The sequence below is a fragment of the Callithrix jacchus genome, chromosome 1 (genome assembly GCF_049354715.1).
Source record: "Callithrix jacchus isolate 240 chromosome 1, calJac240_pri, whole genome shotgun sequence".
In the NCBI taxonomy this organism is placed as follows: Eukaryota; Metazoa; Chordata; class Mammalia; order Primates; family Cebidae; genus Callithrix; species Callithrix jacchus.
In genome coordinates this window covers 157,350,493-157,371,156 of record NC_133502.1, presented here as the reverse complement: position 1 = coordinate 157,371,156, position 20,664 = coordinate 157,350,493, and the positions used below count along the sequence as shown (strand labels likewise).

General features: G+C 38.6%; 1 protein-coding gene and 1 pseudogene across 2 annotated transcripts in view; both read left to right on the top strand.

The window, feature by feature from the left end:
* Positions 1–20,664, top strand: part of CTNNAL1 (catenin alpha like 1) — a 71,675-nt gene that overhangs the window by 8,939 nt on the left and 42,072 nt on the right. For both annotated transcript variants that reach the window (XM_009000992.4, XM_002743181.5), the window contains exons 2-6: positions 5,812–6,001; positions 12,262–12,449; positions 14,203–14,322; positions 18,529–18,618; positions 19,661–19,831. In XM_009000992.4, the coding sequence (XP_008999240.1) occupies positions 5,812–6,001; positions 12,262–12,449; positions 14,203–14,322; positions 18,529–18,618; positions 19,661–19,831 (759 nt within the window). The remainder of the gene's footprint in view (positions 1–5,811; positions 6,002–12,261; positions 12,450–14,202; positions 14,323–18,528; positions 18,619–19,660; positions 19,832–20,664) is intronic.
* On the top strand, positions 12,512–12,664 carry LOC144579715 (5.8S ribosomal RNA; annotated as a pseudogene).

The following is a 20,664-nucleotide window of genomic DNA, read 5'->3' as shown; positions in this document are numbered from 1 at the left end:
GGAAAGACTGAAAACCTCCAGTAAAAGAAAGAATATTAGGCGGGATTTGTTGTCAGTTTAAACCAAGGTTCAAATTCTACACTAGGCAACTTATTAGTTGTATGAGCCAAGTATGCAATTTCACTCAGCCTCAGTTTTTAAATCTTTAATAATACCTGAGGATTAAATAAGAGAGCTAATTATAAGATGTCTTTGAATGCTTACAATAAACTCTGTTTATGGTACTATGTTAAACATATTACTTTCATTATTTTATTAAGTCTTCTTATTTTTATTTATTTTTTTTTTTGAGACTGAGTCTCGCTCTGTCACCCAGGCTGGAGTGCAATGGCATGATCTCAGCTCACTGCAACCTCTGCCCTCCAGATTCAAACAATTCACCAGTTTCAGCCTCCTGAATAGCTGGGATTATAGGTGCATACCACTACACCTGACCAATTTTTATATTTTTAGTACAGATGCAGTTTCATCATGTTGGCCAAGCTGGTCTCAAACTCCTGACCTTGTGATCCACCCACCTTGGCCTCCCAAAGTGCTTGGATTATAGGCATGAGCCACTGCACCCAGCCAACTCTTCTTATTACCATTATAAGGCAGAGAAGGCAATATGGCTAAGTGGCTAAGAGGCTAGGCTCTGCAGTCAGAATATCTGGATTTAAATCCGAACTCTCCCACTCTTCTTGATATCCAACTCCCTTATTTGTAAAATGGGGGTGATTATTACCGCCATTTTCCAATTTGGGGAAATGAGGATGACTAATATTAACCTATTTCATTAGGTTGCTGTATGACATTATAGGGTAGTGTTTAGACCATACTTTTTCATGAATGGTCTCTAGAATTTAAATGTCTGACTCTGAATCCTAACTCCACCACTAATTAGCTGTGTGACCTTAAATAAGCACCTTTTAGCATCAGTTTCCTCGGGCTTATCATGTGAGCCTTTCCACTGGGCCAATCAAGTGTCTTCATGACATGGGAATTGTCTTTCCCTAGGGTGAACAGAGAGAAGGAAGGATGGAAACCATAGTGACTTTATGACTTGCCCTCAAAGGTAGCATACTATCACTTCTGTGTTATTCTACTTAGTTAGAAATAAGTAGCTAAGTTCAGCTTGTACTCAAGGAGAGGGAGATGAGACTTCACCTTTTTAAGGGAGGAATAGCAAAATAATTTGTGGACATATTTTAGAACTACCTACACTCCAACCTCTACCCACAAATTGTTTCCCTTCTTCCCACCTGCAGGTAACCTCTCCCCATCCATATCTTCCCCAAAGTCACAACATCAGCTGGAAATCCAGGATGTTGGCATCTACTATAAATATGATCCAGGAGAGACCTCTTATATGTAGTAGTTCCTTAAGTGTAACTTCTTTCAGCTTTAGGATGACCACTATAGACTCTTCCATTCAAAACAATGAGAAAATAGAAAGTATAGAATAACTGCTATACACTGCTGTTCAAAAATGGAAAAAAAATAAGAGCCACTGGTTTATGGTATTCTGATCTCCTCCTGGGTAAATGTTGCTAGTTCCTTAAGACTCAAGTCCTGGGAATAGTTCTTCATGGCTTTTGGTTCTGCCCTCTGAGTCATCCTTTTTCATGAATTGTAGCTCGTGTTTGCAGCTGCATAGATTTCTCAGCCTGTTCCCTGCCTATGGAGGTTTGGAGCAGGGGCTGGTATGAAAACTTCTTTTTGTACAAAGATGTATTCCCTTTTAGTCCAGCCGATAGTGTTTCTGCCAGTATGATTATCTTAAAAATTTTGTTGCCTCCTGTGAGTCATATCAAATTCACTCTACTAGACAAAAGTCATACCCGTAAGTCTCTGAGATATGCTCTTTTTTAACTTGGGCTTCTGCTGGGACTGCTGAGGAAGAATACCTTTGAGCTTCTTAGGAGATCTGTTGTTTAACTGAATGGTTGTCTGAAGAAACACCTTGAACCTTTCTGAGATCTTAAGATTTTATAGTCACACCCTTAGCTTCATCTTTAGATGGTACTTTCTTAACACTGCTCTGGATTTTATCTTTGCCTGGAAGCCATTGTTAATTTTAGTATGGTATGCCATCTGGAGAAGGAGTTTTTAAAACCAACAAGTTTTGGCTTGTTTTTTGTTTTTGTTTTTGTTTTTTTTTTGGCTTGTTTTTGTTTATCAGTGTTTCCTTTAATTTCTTTCTTCTCTTACATTTTACTGTAAGCAACAAAAAGAAAGCAGGTAGCCCCTTTAGAATCTGCCTTGACATCTCCTTAGTTAGATCTCCCAGTTCATTAGGTATATTTTCTCCTTTCCATGTTAATGAGGGTGACTTTCTGTCACTATATAACAAGGAACCCATTTTCTCCAGTTTCCAGTAAGATTTTTCTCACTTTTCCTCAATATTTTACCTATAACTTCTGCTGTGGCCTGAATGTTGGTGTTCTCCAAAAATTTATACGTTGGAACTTAACCCTCATGATGGTAATTAAGAGTTGGGGCCTTTGGGAGGTGGTTATATCACAAGGGAGCCTTCATGCATGGGATTAGTGCTCTTACAAAAGAGGCTTCAGGGACCATGTGAGGACATAGAAGACACCACTTGTGAGGAATAGGTCCTTAGTAGACACCAAATCTGTTGGTGCCTTGATCCTGGACTTCCCAGGCTCCAAAACTGTAAGCAATACATTTCTGTTATTTATGAATTACTCAGTTTAAGGTATTTTGTTATAGCAGCCCTAACTGTCTAACACAGCTTCCTCAAAGGTCATCATCCTTCTGCACAGTTTCTTTGATTTCTAGCTTTTATTCACTGAGAATTCATTTAACTTTCACTGCCTGATTTTAGAGCCACTCCCACACTTTAATTTTTGTTATAGCCTCACTCCAGATCCAGGTACCAAAATCTGTATTAGTTATCTATTGATGCAGAATAAATTACTTGGAATTTAGTGCATTAAAACAACAAACACTATCTTATGGTTTCTGTGGGTCAATTCTAGAGTGAGGTCTCTCATAAAATCAAAATAAATATTATTGACCAAGCCTGCAGTAATCCAAAGGCTTGACTGGGGCTGGCTGGAGAATCCGCTGTCAAGTTCACTCATCCAGCTGTTGGCACGAGGCCTCAGTTCTTCACTATCTTTTGGCCAGAGCCTTCAGTTACCTTGTGGGGTTCTCCATAGGGTTGCTTGAGTGCCTTCCATTATGTGGCAGTTGGCTTGTTCCCACTGTGATTGATCCTACAGAGAGTGAGTGAGTGAATAAGATAAAAGTCACTGTGTGACCTACTCTTAGAAGCACTCCATTAATTTCACTTTATTCCATTTATTAGAAATGAGTCACCAAGTCCAGTCCACATTCATGTGGCGAGAAATGAGGCTCTACCTTTTGAGGGGAGAATTTGTGGACATGTTTTAAAACCGCAACAGAGATTATACCACTTTCCTGCTTAAAAAATCTTCAGTGGCTTCAAACCACAGCAGAGATTATACCACTTTCCTGTTTAAAAAACTCTTCAGTGGCTTCCAGTTACTATAAAGATTATATTATTTTCTAGTTTAAAGACCTTTAAGTATCTTTCTGTAATAATAGAATAAAATATAAATTCTTCATTTCAGTTCACAGCCTTGGCTGGTCCCTGCCCATCCCATCTCTTGGATATTGGTTTTAACTTGCCCCTGGCCCACGATGCTTTAGCCACTTCCAGCTTTACCTCATTCCTTGAACAGGGCAGGCTCATTCCTAAGGGCTTTTTTTTTTCTTCCCTCCGACTGTTTCTTCTCCTTAGAATGCTCTTTATTCTTTGATGTTTGCCGGTCTAACTACTTTGCAATCATTTAGATCTCAGCTTAAATATCACTTTCTCATAGAAGGAAGACCAATCAATTTCAGGCAGCTACACAGATACTTTATATTACACTATCCTAGCACTTTGCACGTAACAGTTATGTTAAAGTTTATTTTTTGTTTGCCTATTTATGCGATCATTAGGTCTCCCTCGCTCCTTCACTAGTGTAAGCTCATGGGAACATGGACTTTTTCTTTCTTTTTGGTTGTTACTTCATCTTTACCTAGAATTTTATATGGCATATGATAGTGTGCAACAAATATATTTTGTGTAACTGAATTATTGTTATTCTACCATACTGTAAACCTAATGAGGGCGGGCTTGTCTTAGTCTTGTTTACTGATATATCCTTAGGAACTGGCAAATTTTCAAAATTTGATGAAAAGCAATATTGTAGTTGAGGAAATTTAGAGATTATATTTCCCTAGACCACTTAGCAAGTAATGGCTGAGCCAAGACTCCAATCTAGGTCCTTCTATTAATTCTAAATTATTAATACCTAAACATACATTTTGCTTGGCACGTAGTAGTTGTGCAGAGAGTAAAAGTGATTCTCTTCCTCTTCTTTTAATTCTGTTCCTCTTCTTTTTTTTTTTTTTTTTTTTTGAGAAGGAGTTTCACTCTTGTTACCCAGGCTGGAGTGCAATGGCGTGATCTCGGCTCACTGCAACCTCCGCCTCCTGGGTTCAGGCAATTCTCCTGCCTCAGACTCCCGAGTAGCTGGGATTACAGGCACATGCCACCATGCCCAGCTAATTTTGTGCATTTTTAGTAGAGACGGGGTTTCACCACGTTGACGAGTATGGTCTCGATCTCTTGACCTCATGATCCACCCGCCTCGGCCTCCCAAAGTGCTGGGATTACAGGCTTGAGCCACCAGGCCCGGCTGTTCCTCTTCTTTTAATACTAGTATGTGTACATTGAACCGTAGTTGGGAATCTATGTTTTTCTTTTTCTTTCTTTCTTTTTTTGAGATGGAGTCTCGCTCTGTCACCCAGACTGGAATGCAGTGGCATCATCTCAGCTCACTGCAACTTCCACCTCCTGGGTTCGCTCGATTCTCCTGCCTCAGCCTCCTGAGTAGCTGGGATTACAGGCGCCTGCCACCACACCCGGCTGATTTTTTTGTAGTTTTAGTAGAGACAGGTTCATCATCTTGGTCAGGCTGGTCTCAAACTCCTGACCTCATGATCTACCTGTCCCAGCCTCCCAAAGTGCTGGGATTACAGGCATGAACCACCATGCCTGGCCAGAAATCTATGTTTTTCATATAACATTTCTTTAATAAATATTTTTATGTCAGCCTAGTTCATGTACTAGTTTCCTAAGATATTCTGAAGATATATGTTTGTTTTAGTGAGCTGAAGTTGTCACTGTTTGTATTTTATTTCAGGGCCTGGGATCAAGTGTTAAAACTTAGTATTTCATTTATTTTGATTGGATGCAACAAAACTTAGCAAAGTGTAAAATATAGATTATAATGCTCATTCTAAAGTATCTAGTTAATTTGGTAAATATGCATGGCACAAGCATTATTTTGTATAACCTGTGCACCATTGTAGACAACGGAGTGAAATGGAGAGGAAGAAGAGCTGTCTCTACTCTCATAGCATCTCAAGTCGTAGTAGAGGAAACTAGACCTGAAGTACTCTGGTTTTGTGACTATAACTATCTATCCTCTCCTGCTTTTCTCCTGTCTTTAAGATTTGTTGAAAGATCTGGAGGGCCTCTGAAACTGTATGTGCCAAATAACTGCATGACCCAAATAACTGCCCTCAGGTGAACCTGGAGTTGTAATTAATGGAAACATTGTCCCGAGGAATGATGTAGGATACTTTGCTGCTTGTCTCTGTTGGAACATCCCTATTGATTTAGTCTACTGAGCTATCCAGTATGCCAGGCTTAATTTTCTTTCACTTTGTGATACAGCTTTTTTTTTAAAAAAGGTATTGAGCTAAAAGTTGCTTTTCTTTCATTTTTAGATCACGACACTTATTAATCATAAAGATAAAACCAAAAAGTCTGATAAAACTCTGCAAGCAATTCAGCGTGTAGGACAAGCTGTGAACTTGGCAGTTGGAAGGTTTGTTAAAGTAGGAGAAGCTATAGCCAATGAAAACTGGGATTTGAAAGAAGAAATAAATATTGCCTGTATTGAAGCTAAACAAGCAGGTAGGTGGATATTGATTTTGAAGACTACTCATACCATTGTTATTGCTTTGGTTATGATAAAAAAATTATTGTTTTATTTGGAATAAAGATACATAGCTCTCTGATTATGGCTGCCTCAAACAAAATCCATGAAAGGCCTGTATTAGCTTCCACGAATATTGCACTTCACTTGGATCAGGTCCTAAATCTGAAACATAGGACTCCTTCATTGGTCAGAGTTAGTGATCTGTTATCCTCACCATCAGCCATTGAGATGTGAGCGACATAGAGAAGTGGGAGCTGTGGCCCTCTATTCTCTAGGAACATATTAATCTACTTTCCATGACATAGGAAGTGATATAAGCATTAGTATGTGCTAGTATTCTACAGCAAAAAAAATCATAGTGATTTCAAACTGCATGATGGTTCGCAATTATTTATAGATGGTAGCACAGAAGCCTTTGAGAACCTAGGGTGTTTTGAGGACTGCAGCTTTGTTGAAGTTTCATTTATCCATTAATTATTTCAATAAATGTTTACTGAATGTTGGTGATATACCAGGCATTCTTTTAGGCCATAGGGAGATAGGCATGGATAAATCAGTCCAAAATCTGCCATCATGGGCCTTGGATTCTACTGAGGGAGACAGATCATATGTGAATAAATATATAATGTCAGGTGGTGATAGTTACCAGGAAAAAAATAAAGCAAGGTAAGAGAGGACCAATGAAGGTGCTGTTTTAGAGAGGGCAGGGTTTTTTAACTTTGGTGCTACTGACATCTTGGGCTGGATACTTCTCTGTTGTGGGGGTTGACTTGTGCATTATCGGATGTTTGTCAGATCACTAGCTTCTACCTGCTAGATGCCAGAACGTCCCCTCTTCTACGATGTGACAACCAGAAATAGCTCTAGACATTGCCAAATGTCCCTAGAGTGGTAAAAATGGCCCCAGTTGGGAACTCCTGGGATAGGAGATTAGGAAGACCATCTAAGGAAGGAACAGTAGAGCAGAGACTACAGTGAAGTGAAGGCCTGAGCTACGTGGATACTTGGAGGAAGGGCATTCCTGGCAAGGAGAAAGTGAGAATAGGCAAGGACAGGAATTTTGGACTATGTTCTAAGTGTAATGAGGGGTTACTGGGAGATTTTGTGCTGGAAGTGATATGATCTCATTTGCATTTTAAAAAGGTAACTGGTGGCTCCTTTATAGAAAATACATTTTAGGGGGTGTGAGGATGGATTCAGAGAAACCAGTTAGGAGGCTGTCGCAGTGATCCAGGTGATAGATGATGGGACTTAGACTAGGTGACAACATTTGAAGTAGTGAAAGTTGGTTGTGTTTCCATATATTGCCAAGGTGGAGCTGATAGAATTGGCCGATGGTTTGGATGTGGGATGTGATAGAAGAGTCAGGATAATGCCCAAGATTTGGGATATGAACAGCTGGGCAAATGGTGATGCCAACTATTTAGATGGGTAACTCTGAGGGAGGAGCAGGTCATCAGTGGGAAGAGAGAGATTGGAATAAAACCAAGTAAATGTGGAGGGGCAGACAAGTTCATATATGATCCTGTGTTTTATATAGATGATTTCAACTATTCTATACTAGAAGTCATTGAGAAATTTTGAGCCAGATGAAAGACATATTGTTTTGTGTTATTTTGTTTGGTTTAGATTTTTTAAGACAAGAAGATTTTACAGATGTTTTGTGTTAGATAGAATTCTTTCTGATAGTATGGAGGAAGTGAACAGATGAGGAAAGCTTGAGAGAATGTTGAGACTGAAGGCAGGGAGATTAATAGAGAAGCTTTGACAATAAAACCAGCTATGCCAAGTCAGTGTAATAGCTCTTTAAAGAGTCGGAAGAGTACACAGAAAACTCCTTAAGGTGGTCGAATAGGTAAAAGGAGCTTATTGACTGAAGGAAAGGGAAGAACCTGGGTTGACTTTTGGATTTTTAGCCATTCACTGGGATAGAGAATAGGATTTATGTGGAAAGCAGGGGGGGATATCCTTATTCTATTCATAATTTATATTTCTTCTACTTTAAAAAAGGATTTGAAAGCACTTACAATAAAATACATGTTCAATAAACTTATTAAAATGAGAGGTAAAACGAAACCAGAAATTTTGGCAAACATTAATATTTTAATTAAGCATGAAATTTATCTTTGTACTTCCTGGAAGGCAAAACAAAAATGTGGGAAACAAAGGCTTATATAATCTCATTGTTTGTTGAAAGGAAACAAACCAGCTTGTAAGAGGAGAGAGAGACTTTTTTTCCTGACACTAAATTATGTGTGGGTGCTTATGAAACAGACATTACATAATGGACAATTCAACAGAAAATGTAGAAATGTTCTTCATATTACTGTTTCTTTTTGCAAGAAAGCTTTGTGGTTAGAAAAAAAGAATTAAAAGAAATTACTGTTTCTTCTAACAACCATTGATTAAAGCAGGAGTACGGTGTTTTTAGATGAAAGGATAACCTGAGTCCTGTGCTCCTTGTTGGCCTTGTAGCATGTCATTTGTGCTCAGTGTAAGGTGAGAGAGGAGGACATGGTATACTGACATGGGTACCATACGCCCAGGCAGCTCCATAAATGGAGTATTTTGGAAGCCATTAGGTGTCATGAGCTCCACATGTCATTTCCTCCTAGTGTCACTCAGGTAAGAGGATGAGAATGATGCCTTCTGGAGTTGTAAAATACAGAAGGCTTTTTTTCTCTTAACACATACAAACCTAAGACTTCATTAAATCACTCCTGAAATGTTTCTAGCCCACTCAACCCCTACGAATCATTTTCTTCTTTTGACAACAGCGTTCATTTGAGGGAACTAATATAAAATCGTAGATAAAGAACTGGAGCTGGCTGGGTATGGTAGCTCACACCTGTAATCCCAACACATTGGGAGGCCAAGGTGAGTGAATCGCTTGAGCTGTGTTTGAGACCAACCTGGGCAACATAGTGAGACCCCGTCTCTAAAAAACATAAGAAACAAAAATTAACTAGGTGTGGGGGTTTATGCCTGCAGTCCCGTCTCCTCGGGAGGCTAAGATGGGATGATTGTTTGAGCCCAGGGAGGTTGAATTTGCAGTGAGTGGTAATGGTGCCACTGCACTTCAGCCAGGGAGATGACAGAGTGAGACCATGTCTCAAAAAAAAAAAAAAAAAAAAAAAAAAGAGTAACTAGATTTTTAGAGTCAAATTCCCTGGATTTTAATCCCAGTGCTTCTACTTGCTAGCAGGAAATATTGAGCAATCTATTAAACATTTCTAAGCCTCAGCGTTTTTATCTGTAAAATGGGACTGTGGCCAAGCACAGTGGCTATGCCTATAATCCCAGCATTTTGGGAGGCCGAGGTGAGCAGATCATGAGGTCAGGAGACCATCCTGGCTAACACGGTGAAACTTGTCTTTACTAAAAATACAAAAAATTAGCCAGGTGTGGTAGCACATGCCTGTAGTCCTAGCTACTTGGGCAGGAGAATCTCTTGAACCCGAGGCAGAGATTCCAGTGAGCTGAGATCGTGCCACTGCACTCCAGACTGGGCGACAGAGTGCAACTCCATCTCAAAAAAACAAAAAAATAAGGCCAGGCACGGTGGCTCATGTCTGTAATCCCAGCACTTTGGGAGGCCGAGGCGGGTGTATCACAAGGTCAGGATGGCCAACGTGGTTGAATCATGCCGTATGTTTAGACTTACATGTGGTATCTTTTGTGATTGAGAGGTGTAGAAAAAAATTTAACATTTTCCAGAGAATCATTTTCCAGAGGAAACATTTTTATCCTTTTAGCTATTAATGATAGCCTGCAAACCGATACTTTTCCTTCTGCCCCTTCTGTATACCTTAAGGTTAATTCTAAGCACTTTTGTTTTCTGTATATTTTGCTATCAAAACTTTGTATTAGTGACCTATTGCTGTGTAACAAATTAACCCAAACTTAGCAACTTAAAACCACAAACATTTACTGTCTCACACAGTTTTTGTGGGGTACCAGTCAGGGGGCTTAACTGGGTGGATCTGGGTCAGTGTGTCTCATGAGGTGGTGGTTAGTATGTTGACCAGGACTCTGTTACCTGAAGGCTTGACTGGACTACAGGTCTGCTTCCAGGTCCTCTCTCATGGTTGTTGACAGGTTTCACTTCCTTGATGGCTGTTGGCCAGAGGTCTAACTTCCTCTCTGCATAGGTCTCTCTGTGGTAAGGGCTGCTTATGACATGGCAGGTGGCTTCTCTCAGAGAGAGAGAGCAACCCAGAAAGCTGCCTCAGTCATTTTAGAACTTAACCTTGGAAATGTCAGACCATCACTTGCACCATACCAACCCTGGTGTGATGTGGGAGGGGACAGCACAAGATTGTGAATACCAGTAGGTAGGGATCACCTACTGGTGGGGAGCTATCTTGAAGGCTGGCTACCATAGACTTCCTCTATCTGTAGAGCTTCAGCTATTGTCATTATACACAAGACATCCAAGTCTGTATTACCAGTCCATGTCTTGTGGCTTATCTTTTGTATATTCCTGTGTTATTTCAAAATCCTGTTGTCCGAAAGTAAATTTATCATTTCCCTTCCAATGCCCTTCTGATTTTCTTTAAGCAACTTAGGTTTAAAACTTTGAAGCCATTTTTTCACTCTTTCTTTCCTTCTTATCATTGATCAGGTACTAATTTTATGTTTTCTCAGTGTCTCCCAAATCATCTTAATATTCCTATGGCTACTATGCCAGTAAAGTCCCTACTATTTCACACCCACAGTTGATATGATTGCCTGGCTTTGAGTCTTTCCTTTCCATTCCATTTTATGTACTCCTACTAGACTGATTTTTCTTTCTTTCTTTTTTTTTTCTTTGAGACCAAGTCTCACTCTGCTACCCAGGCTGGAATGCAGTGGCGCAATCTTGGTTCTCTGCAACCTCCGCTTCCCAAGTCCAAGTGATTCTATGCCTCAGGCTCCTGAGTAGCTGGGATTACAGGCCCCCACCACCATGCCTGGCTAATTTTTGTATTTTTTTAGTAGAAATGGGGTTTCGCCATGTTGACCAGGATGGTCTTGAACTCCTGATCTCACGTTTTCCGCCCAACTTGGCCTCCCAAAGTGCTAGGATTACAGGCATTGAGGCACTGTGCCTGCCAGACTGATCTTTCTAAACCTTGACTTATGTCATGTTTTACACTGTGTCCTCCATTAATATTCTAATATTTTTTTATTCAAGATCCTTAAGCCTGTGAGCTGACACATTATTGTGTGTATGTAATAGAATTGACAGGAGGGCTTTTGTAAGAAAATCATTACATTATGCACACAGGTATATTTAGGACTTTAAAAAATGATCTTGAACACTATAAATTGGTTAAAGGTTTATTTTAAAACTCTGTTTAATAAGTATGGAGGTTTAAAGAATATTATATCCTGGTTCTTCTTTGAGGAGGCAAACACTTGTATTGTTTTATTAGTAGATAATTACCATTACAGAAATCAAAAGTTTTGATAGCAACAGTGAAGAAGATAATTTTTCTAGAGGATTCAATTTTTTCTAGGGAGTTCAATTAATAGAATGGTTTGTGCTGGGCTTTGTAAGAAGTTTATGTAAATTCAAACCGCAGCCTGAATGAGGGCCAGCCTGTGGTTTGAATTCTCAGGAGGGAGGCTTTTGTTTTGTTTACTTTCCCCACCCAGAGTCCAGGCTGACAGATAGATGAATTTCCTTATTGTTTCTTTTTGCCTGTTGACAGTTCTTTTCAGGTCCCCTTTGTATTGAAGATGTCATCCCTTGGGGCCCAGAGCCCTATCTTTCTTCTCTCCCTGAGGATCCCTGAAAACCCAAGCTCATTCAGCTTGTGGAGATCAGCAGTGACCCCTGACTTCTCCCCGGCCTGGCCCCAGCCTAAACCTTGGCACCTGCTTACTGCTCTGGTTTTAGATATTTGGTTTTTGACTCCTGGGACTTTTCTTACAGTCTTGTAGGGCAGGAGGCTTTTAGATTGTATAGTTTGTATTACCACTGGAAACAAAAATTGTGATGTTTTTCAAACTGAGAGAGGGCAAAATTTGTCACAGTTCTTAAGAATGTGATATTATTTTCTGGTTAGAAAGCTTTGTATGATAACCCCTACAATCATCAAGATGAAACCATTTCTTGTTCCTGAAGTAGGACTCCAAAGCTGAGTTTCTCCTCATTGTGCCTTACCTTCAAGGTTAGAGAAGAGTCTAGATTTGAATTTGTGTGTCTTACTGCCAGTTTAACTTTACAATCCCTTGCCTTTCTTATTAGGAGAAACAATTGCAGCACTTACAGACATAACCAACTTGAACCATGCAGAATCTGATGGCCAGATCACGATTTTTACAGACAAAACAGGAGTTATAAAGGCTGCAAGATTACTTCTTTCTTCAGTGACAAAGGTGTTGTTGCTGGCAGACCGAGTAGTCATTAAACAGATAATAACATCAAGAAATAAGGTACTTACCTTCCTGGTGCTGCTGTATTTTTGTCTTTCTATGTTGTTCAAAGTGCGTTTTATGATTCTTAGCAGTAAATCACTTGGCTCATGCATTGGTGAAGAATGCTGCTAGCTGTGAGAATTAATGTGAATTGGAGGACACATTGATCATCTACTCGTTGAATGCGCTTGTGGCCCTAGGTTCCTCCCGGGGCTCTGCCTGTCTGAGTATCACATTAAAAAAAAGAAAAAAAAAGTTCTTTTTGGGTTAATTGTAAGTAATTTGGAAATGCTTATTTATTATAATTGTTTATAATTTTGTCTATAGTTTAAAGTAGTGTTTCTTCTATATGTGTAGTTCTTAAATGTTGGGTATACTGTGCCTAAACTTTTGAATGCAAGTAATGTCTCTTCTTAGGAAATCATTTTCCACTTGTTGAGGCTTATTGTTAAAAGCTTTAAATGTGTACAACAGTTAGAAAGAAAAGGCGAGCACCATGATAATATATGTAGCAGAAAAATGCTGAATTCTTCAGTACTTTTTTTCCCTCCCAAATCAGAGACTAACAATATATAACTTAAGACACAGTTAACTCAGTGGAAATAATAATTATCCACAGCTACAAAATTTCTGTATGCAGAGTCCCTAAATGTTACTGAATAATCTCAAAAGTTACAGAATGGATTTAAACTCTTTCAGTCCAGAAGTTAATCTCTCAGGTGATAGTCATGCTTCTTGATCATCTGGGAATCTAGGGTATGTACGATCGCTTCATTCTCTGGATAATTCCCTAGGCAAACAGGAGGACAGTTGGCCAGGGAAGGGGTCATCCTAATAAGATTTGAGGATAAAACCACCTGATGAGTGTTGAATGAATCAGAATTGAAGAGGTGGATCTGGCAGCACTAGAGAAATAGAAACAACCTTCCTCACTTTGAAAGATGGAGGTTCTGCACAGTGGTGGCAATGTGCCTTATCTGTGTTTGTTGTCTGAACTTCCTGAGCTGCCAGGGCAGATTAACATGCCAAATATTCATCATATTCTCATTAAAAATAAGTCAACACAGGATATCTATGTTTTTTTTAACCTATCTTGTTCTGACTAAAACAATCTAGTATTGTTATTTTAAAGAAAAGTATTTGAAAATATGTTTCACATCTATTTACTTTATTTCTTACATCAAGAAAACACATAACATTTTAGATATTGGCTCTACCACAGATTCACACTCTCAATTCACCCCTGACGGCCCATTCCTGATTGAGCCAGACTATTTTCCTACTCTTAAAGTCCCATACCTCCCTTTCAACTCCTTACTCTGCAGATGATGAGGTTCCTGCTGCTTTCCTGAGAATGGTAGGGTTCCTGTCATCCTGGTTCACTGAGCCATAATGCTTGCTGTCTTTCATCTTCATCCCTTCCCAGTTCTCTGAATATTTGATTACTGCAGTCCTGCCCATTCCCACCTTCTAGACTTGGCTACAGAAATGATCCCTTCCTTTTTATATTTAGTCATTTCTTTTATTCTTTTTCCTTTTCCTTTAAGTAACTCCAAATCTCATTCCATAAACAAATCATTCCCCTAATAATTCTGTGCCTTGAATCTATTTCTACTTCTCTGAGCACCTCCTTCTCTGTCTTCAATCTGGCTCCTCCTTCTCAGTTTTCACCTAGAATTCAGAATTTTCGTTTTTTTTTCTGCTCAGCCTTGACAATCTCAGTCTGTTTCATAGCTATCACCCAATAATGAAATATTATCTTGTTTTGCAGGTTCTTGCAACTATGGAAAGACTGGAGAAAGTGACTAGCTTTCAAGAGTTTGTCCAAATATTCAGTCAATTTGGAAATGAAATGGTGGAGTTTGCACATCTGAGTGGAGATAGACAAAATGTACGTATTCACCACATTTTACAGTTTTCAGATAAATACATGCTTTTTAGTTTAGATGGAGGTTTGATCTTTAGGATCATTTGGATTGGTTTCTTTGCTTTTTATATCTACAGCCTTGGTCTTGAAAGCCTTTCATAAATAAGCTAGGATAGATCTGTTTGTCTTTTTTTTTTACATGTATAACAGTTAATTTTGTTTCCACCTGACCCACTGGGAAAGGTCATACTTGTCTGCAGGGATCAACTCAAGTACTTCCTCTTTTTATTTCTTTTTATTTGGTTACTTCCTCTTTTACGAAGCTTTCCATTTGATTCCTCTACCAGGGCTCAGACACATCAAATTGAGCCATCATATATATTCTTATAGTATCTTGTTAGACATCTGTTATTCTTACCATATTAGATTAATAGTAATAAGCCAAGCCATTATTTATTAGCACTGCCTATGTGTTAGGTACTTAATATACATGATCTCATTTAATTCTTGAAATATCCCTATGAGATAGGTATTACTACTACTGTTTTATTTATAAAGAAACTAAATCTGAGACAAAGATAAACTTTTCCAAGGTCACTATACTGGCAGATTGAACTCAGTTATATTTGATTCTAAAGGCTGTAGTTCTCAAACTACAACATGATATTAGGGTTGTTTTGTTTTGTTTTTGATGTGGAGTCTCACTTTGTCACCTGGGCTGGAGTGTAGTGTTGCGATCTTGGCTCACTGCAACCTCTGCCTCCTGGGTTCAAGTGATTCTCCTTCCCCAGCCTTCCAAGTAGCTGGGACTACAGGCATGCGCCACCACACCTGGCTAACTTTTTGTGTTTTTAGTAGAGATGGGGTTTCACTATGTTGGCCAGGGTGGTCTCAAACTCCTAATCTCAGGTGATCTGCCTGCCTCAGCCTCCCAAAGAGCTGGGGTTACAGGTATGAGCCACCACACCAGCCAAATTAGTTCTTTATGGGTCTGTTCCCCAATTTAGACAATACGTTCCTCAGTTTTGGGAGACAGAAGATCATATTATATCCAGGACTGACTTTTCCTTGTTGGGGTATTTGTGTAGGAGTCTGTCTTGTTGGCAGGTTAAATATATATAATAATTGACCATTTCTTGAGATGCTTCTGGATATAGTCCCATAGGCTATTCTCTCAGTTTTCGATGTGAACTTTCCCGATTGCAGCTGGAGTTGAAAGATGGATATTGGTCTGGGAAGTGGCAGGCTAAATAATGGGACTGTTTCTAATACTAATGATGTTTCTATAGATACCTTATTGTTTCATTTTCTGTCTGCCAGTATTGTTCTTTATAAAACAAATTTTCTTTCTTTTCCTTCTCTTTTTCTTTCTCTTAGTCTTCCTTCTTCTCTTCATTCTCCCCAATGAAAACTATTAGCTTGAGTATTTTTATAATAATAATAGCTTATCATCTAGCATTTTCTTGATCACTTGAGCAAGCATGGCATGAGTCATAGGTTCTAAAGCCACCATCCTTCAGTTATGCTTCCTGCAGGATCCTCCTCAGCCTCTGTATGTAACTGAAAAACTTTCACCACCATTTTGATTTGTAGTTAGAAATTTGGCATGGTGAACATTTTGTTTTTCTCAATTCTTGTAATATTGTGATCCAAACATTTAAAAACTTTTGGCAGAAGAGGTATCTATTTTTAAAAATTTAGCTCATTAGATATGGGACCCCAGAAACTTACTGGCATCCTTTTTATCATCTTTGTGTTTGATAAGTGCTACTCCTGGGTCATCTTTATGGGATATGCATCCAGAGTTCAAATGCTTTCTCCCTTAGAATAGTCCAAATATCCTGCAAATAGCTATAGGTCAGGGGCATTCTCAGTTTTCTCAGCAAATATTTATCAGCTGCTTTCTGTTAACCAAATACTACACTAGGTGTTGGGGCTTCAACAGTAAATACAAGAAACAAAACCTCTGCACTCATGGAGCTTATGTTTTAGTAGGGGTGGGAGGAGATAGACAATAAAACAGAAACATGCATGGTGTGTTCAAAGAACACAAAGACCAGTGGATGGATCAAAGTGAGCAAAAGGGAAGGGTAAGAAGATGAAATCAGAGAGATAGCAGGCGGGCCAAACTGTGTAAGGACTTTGGCTTTAAGTAAAATGGAGAGCCGTTGGAGGTTTTGAGTAGGAGAATGACAATTTCTGACTTACATGTTAACAGTATCACTCTAGCTGTCATGTTGAGAATAGTTTGCTTGGAGACAAGGGCAGAGGCAGGGAGACCACTCAAGAGGCTATTACAGTAATCTATTGAGAGATGATCGTGACCTGGGCTAAAGTGTAGAAAGTAGCAGTGGTGAGGCCAAGCATGGTGGCTCATGCCTGTAATCCCAGCACTTTGGGAGGCTAAGGTGTGCATATCATCTGAGGTCAGGAGTTTGAGACCAGCCTGGCCATCATGGTGAAACCCCATCTCTTCTAAAAATGTGGAAATTAGCTGGGTGTGGTGGTGCACGCCTGTAATTCCAGCCACTCAGAAGGCTGAGGCATGAGAATTGCTTGAGCCTGGGAAGCAGAGGCTGCAGTGAGCCAAGGTCACACCCCTGTACTCTAGCCTGGGAAAGGAAGGGAGACAGACTCTGCCTCAAAAAGAAAAAAAAGTAACAGTGGTGAGATCCTTACCCAAGCCTGGGAAAAACTTTTGGAGGTATTAGGATGCTTCGCTTAATGCTTCATAGACCATCTGGATTTTATGGACACCTCTGTTTTATCCTGTGCACCAGCCCTTTCCAGGTTAAGATGCCATCTTTTTCTGTCTCTTGTTATCACTCACCATACAGCATTTGATGTCATATGTGGCTTATAAGTGTCAAGTATGGCATATACACTTGATGCATTGTCAGCTAGACCCACAGGTGGTTTTGAAAGGAGTTCTGTCCAAAATGTTAAAGACAAGAGGAATGTGTGGAAAATGTAGAAGCAGCCTCAACTTTTATTTGATAGGTACCTGTGATAGATGTTACTCACATATAGGAAGAGTTCTTTGGGATGTGATCTGCATTAGTTTTGGGATTATATGCACTTTGTCATATACTATTTGTAATTCCATCTCTATCTGTTATTGAATTTATATTGGGATGCAAGTGAGTGAGAGTGATATTATTGTAAGACTAACTTCTGAATCCATCCTAATTTATTCAAGCAAAGGCAAATTTATACTTTCAAAGGCAAATCATTCTCAAGCTTTAGGTTTTTCTTATTTGTAAGAAAGGGCTTTTAACCTAACTTATAAATAAAAAAGACTAATATGACAGGGAAAAATTTTATGTAATTCAAATTTCAATGTCTGTAAGTAAAGTTTCATTGGAACCCAGCTGTTTTTATTTATTTGTGTATTGTCTGTGTTTGCTTTCACACTACAATGGCAGAATTGAGTAGCTGTGATGGAGACCATATAGCTCAGAAGGCCTAAAATGTTTATCTGGGCTTTAATTCAAAGTGTTGCCCACCACTGATTTAGATGGAATAACCAAATTATTAATAGAGTATTTTGTTATAGATTTGATCAGCAAGCTTTGGATACCTCATATAATAGCACACATTCTATTGAAGGCTCTGTAAGGAGAAGCTACCCCCGACCAAAAAAAATTCAATACACAGTACTTTCTTAAGTGTTCCTGATCAATCTTGTTGGGGAAAATTATCTACCCAAGAAACATGTTAAGAATATGTCACAGCAACATATTGGTTAAGATTAAAACAGACAAACTCCAATTTGAGATGGGTAAGCAGTTAGATGGAATTAATTAGACGAGGCTTCTTAAAGAATTGACTTTTAAGTGTCTGTTTTGAAGGAAATAAAGTAGATGCTCAGTAAACCATTACTTTTAATTAAGTAGGACATAGGTTGGGTGTTTCTGGTTAGGAGTGCCGTGTATGCACTTGGCATGAGAATGTTAGGTGTGACAGAGCACCAGAATGTCAACCATGTGCAGCCTCTACTTGCATCTCAGTTCCTGGGTCTACAGTCCTTACCAAGAGTAGCCTTTTCTTTCTACTCATATTGTGTTGATGCATTTATATTGAAGCAGTGACAGTTTGTAAAACTTTATCCTGTTTTTTTTTTCACTTAACATTATTGAATTTTTGAGTATTGTTGAATAAATACCTTTTAAAAGAAATTGGATTATTTACATGATCTTAGATTCCTCTGTGATTTTATTTTATATTTAGGATTTGAAAGATGAAAAGAAAAAGGCAAAAATGGCAGCAGCTAGAGCAGTTCTTGAAAAGTGTACAATGATGCTTCTCACAGCTTCAAAGGTAAGACAATTTTTGTTTTACTGTGTAATAAAGTAATAATTAGAAAATCTGACTAAATGCATTTAACTTACATGATTTACATTTTAAGAAAGATCAAAGTGATAACTTAGAACATAGGCTTGAATAGTTAAATCTCAGTTGTTATTTATAAGAATGCTAACTTTCCTCCCCACCTCCAAATAATAACTAATTTATGAGTCAGCTTTGATTGAACAGCTCAGCAGAACATGGTGTATTAGGTGCTGTGAATTAAGGCCTGTCACGCATGTTCACTGCTTGCAGGGTTTTGCTGCTCTTATTGAGGAGCTAGCACACGTGCTGTAGAAAAAGCTAGGCAAGTGAAGATCTGTTAAGTATAGAGGAGTAAGAAATCAGCTCTTAGTTTATTCTGTAAATTAGTCCTTTAGTTCCTTTTTCCACTTTTAACAAAATTGTCAATCAACAGCTTGTATTTCCAAACAGCAGTTGGCCAACAAATTGGTGCAATTCTAGAATGAATGAGTAAAATGTTTCATTAGCAGTTTGTTTAGAATAACCTTTTCTTCTGAGAGTATTTACCCTGTACTAGAATTAGGGAAGCCACAAAAAACAGAGTCTTTGTGGAACCCACTCAGAAGGCTCTATTTTGTCTAGGCCCTTGAGTTTTTTATTTACATCATTTTTTAAAAGTCAAGATGCATTTATGATCGTATTTCATCTCTGTTCATTTTTTTCATTCTTTTTTATTTCTTGCATGTGTAAGGCAACATTTTAAAATAGTTTTAATCATGATGAAGAGAATTTTTCCCCAAAAAATTTTTAAGTAAACTTATTATTGAAGTATAAAGGTATAGTTTTGCACTCTGTATTTTTTATTTAACCTTGCTATCGCTTTTTACTCATCCTGCTTCCACTTTAGTGAGGAGAAGCAGCTGAGTGAGCCAGGGGCCCAGGAAATTTTGGTAAAGAACCATTTTTCTTAGCATGACATGTTCTCTGTGAGATTTTTATGTGTTATGACATAAATCAAATATTAAAATAAAAATTTTCAATTGTTTTGAAGACATGTCTGAGGCATCCCAACTGCGAATCAGCCCATAAAAACAAAGAAGGAGTATTTGTCCGCATGAAAGTGGCATTGGATAAGGTCATTGAAATTGTAACTGACTGTAAATCGAATGGAGAGACTGACATTTCATCTATCAATATTTTTACTGGAATTAAGGAATTCAAGGTAAGAATAAAGAGACTATATTTTGATTTTTTTCTTTTCATTTTATTTTATTTTAATTTTTTTAGATGGAGTCTTGCTCTGTTGCCCAATATGGAATGCAGTGGTGTAATCTCTGCTCACAGCAACCTCTGCTCACGTCTCGTGGGTGATTTTTATGCGTCAGCATTCCAAGAGGCTGGGACTACAGGCACGTACTACCATGCTTGGCTAAGTTTTGTATTTTTGGTAGATGGGATTTCACCATGTTGGCCAGGCTGGTCTTAAACTCCTGACTTCAGGTGATCTGCCCACTTGGGCCTCCCAAAATGCTGCAAATACAGGAATGAGCCACTGCTCCAAGTCTTTTCTGTTTTAAAGGAGCATCATTATGTATAGTATCCATATTTTTGTATAATGTTTTAGAACGATGCTTCACAAAAGCAGATATATCTATTTAAAGCAATACCACTCCATACAAACCTGTTGCTCAGTAATATTTAGCTTAGAGTTGTATTTACAAAGAACACTGGTCTTTGTTATAGTAGCTATTCTGGCCCTGTTTAGCTGTATGGTTTAGCCGTAGACTCCTGTTTAAAAGAATGTTCCCGTCCAATTTTTTTGAGCAGTGCCATACCATCCAGAGGATGATGGCAAGCAACAAATCATTTCTGCTAGAATTCCTGCTCTTCTTTGTGTTAGAGGGTTGATACTTTAGGACTATAGTAATAGTATTAACAATAATTAAAATTTAAATATAAACAGTAATACACACTAACAGTTATTGAGTTCTTACTCGGTGCCAACCCTTTTCTGAGTGCTTTAAATATATGAACTTATACAATCCTCAAAAAAAA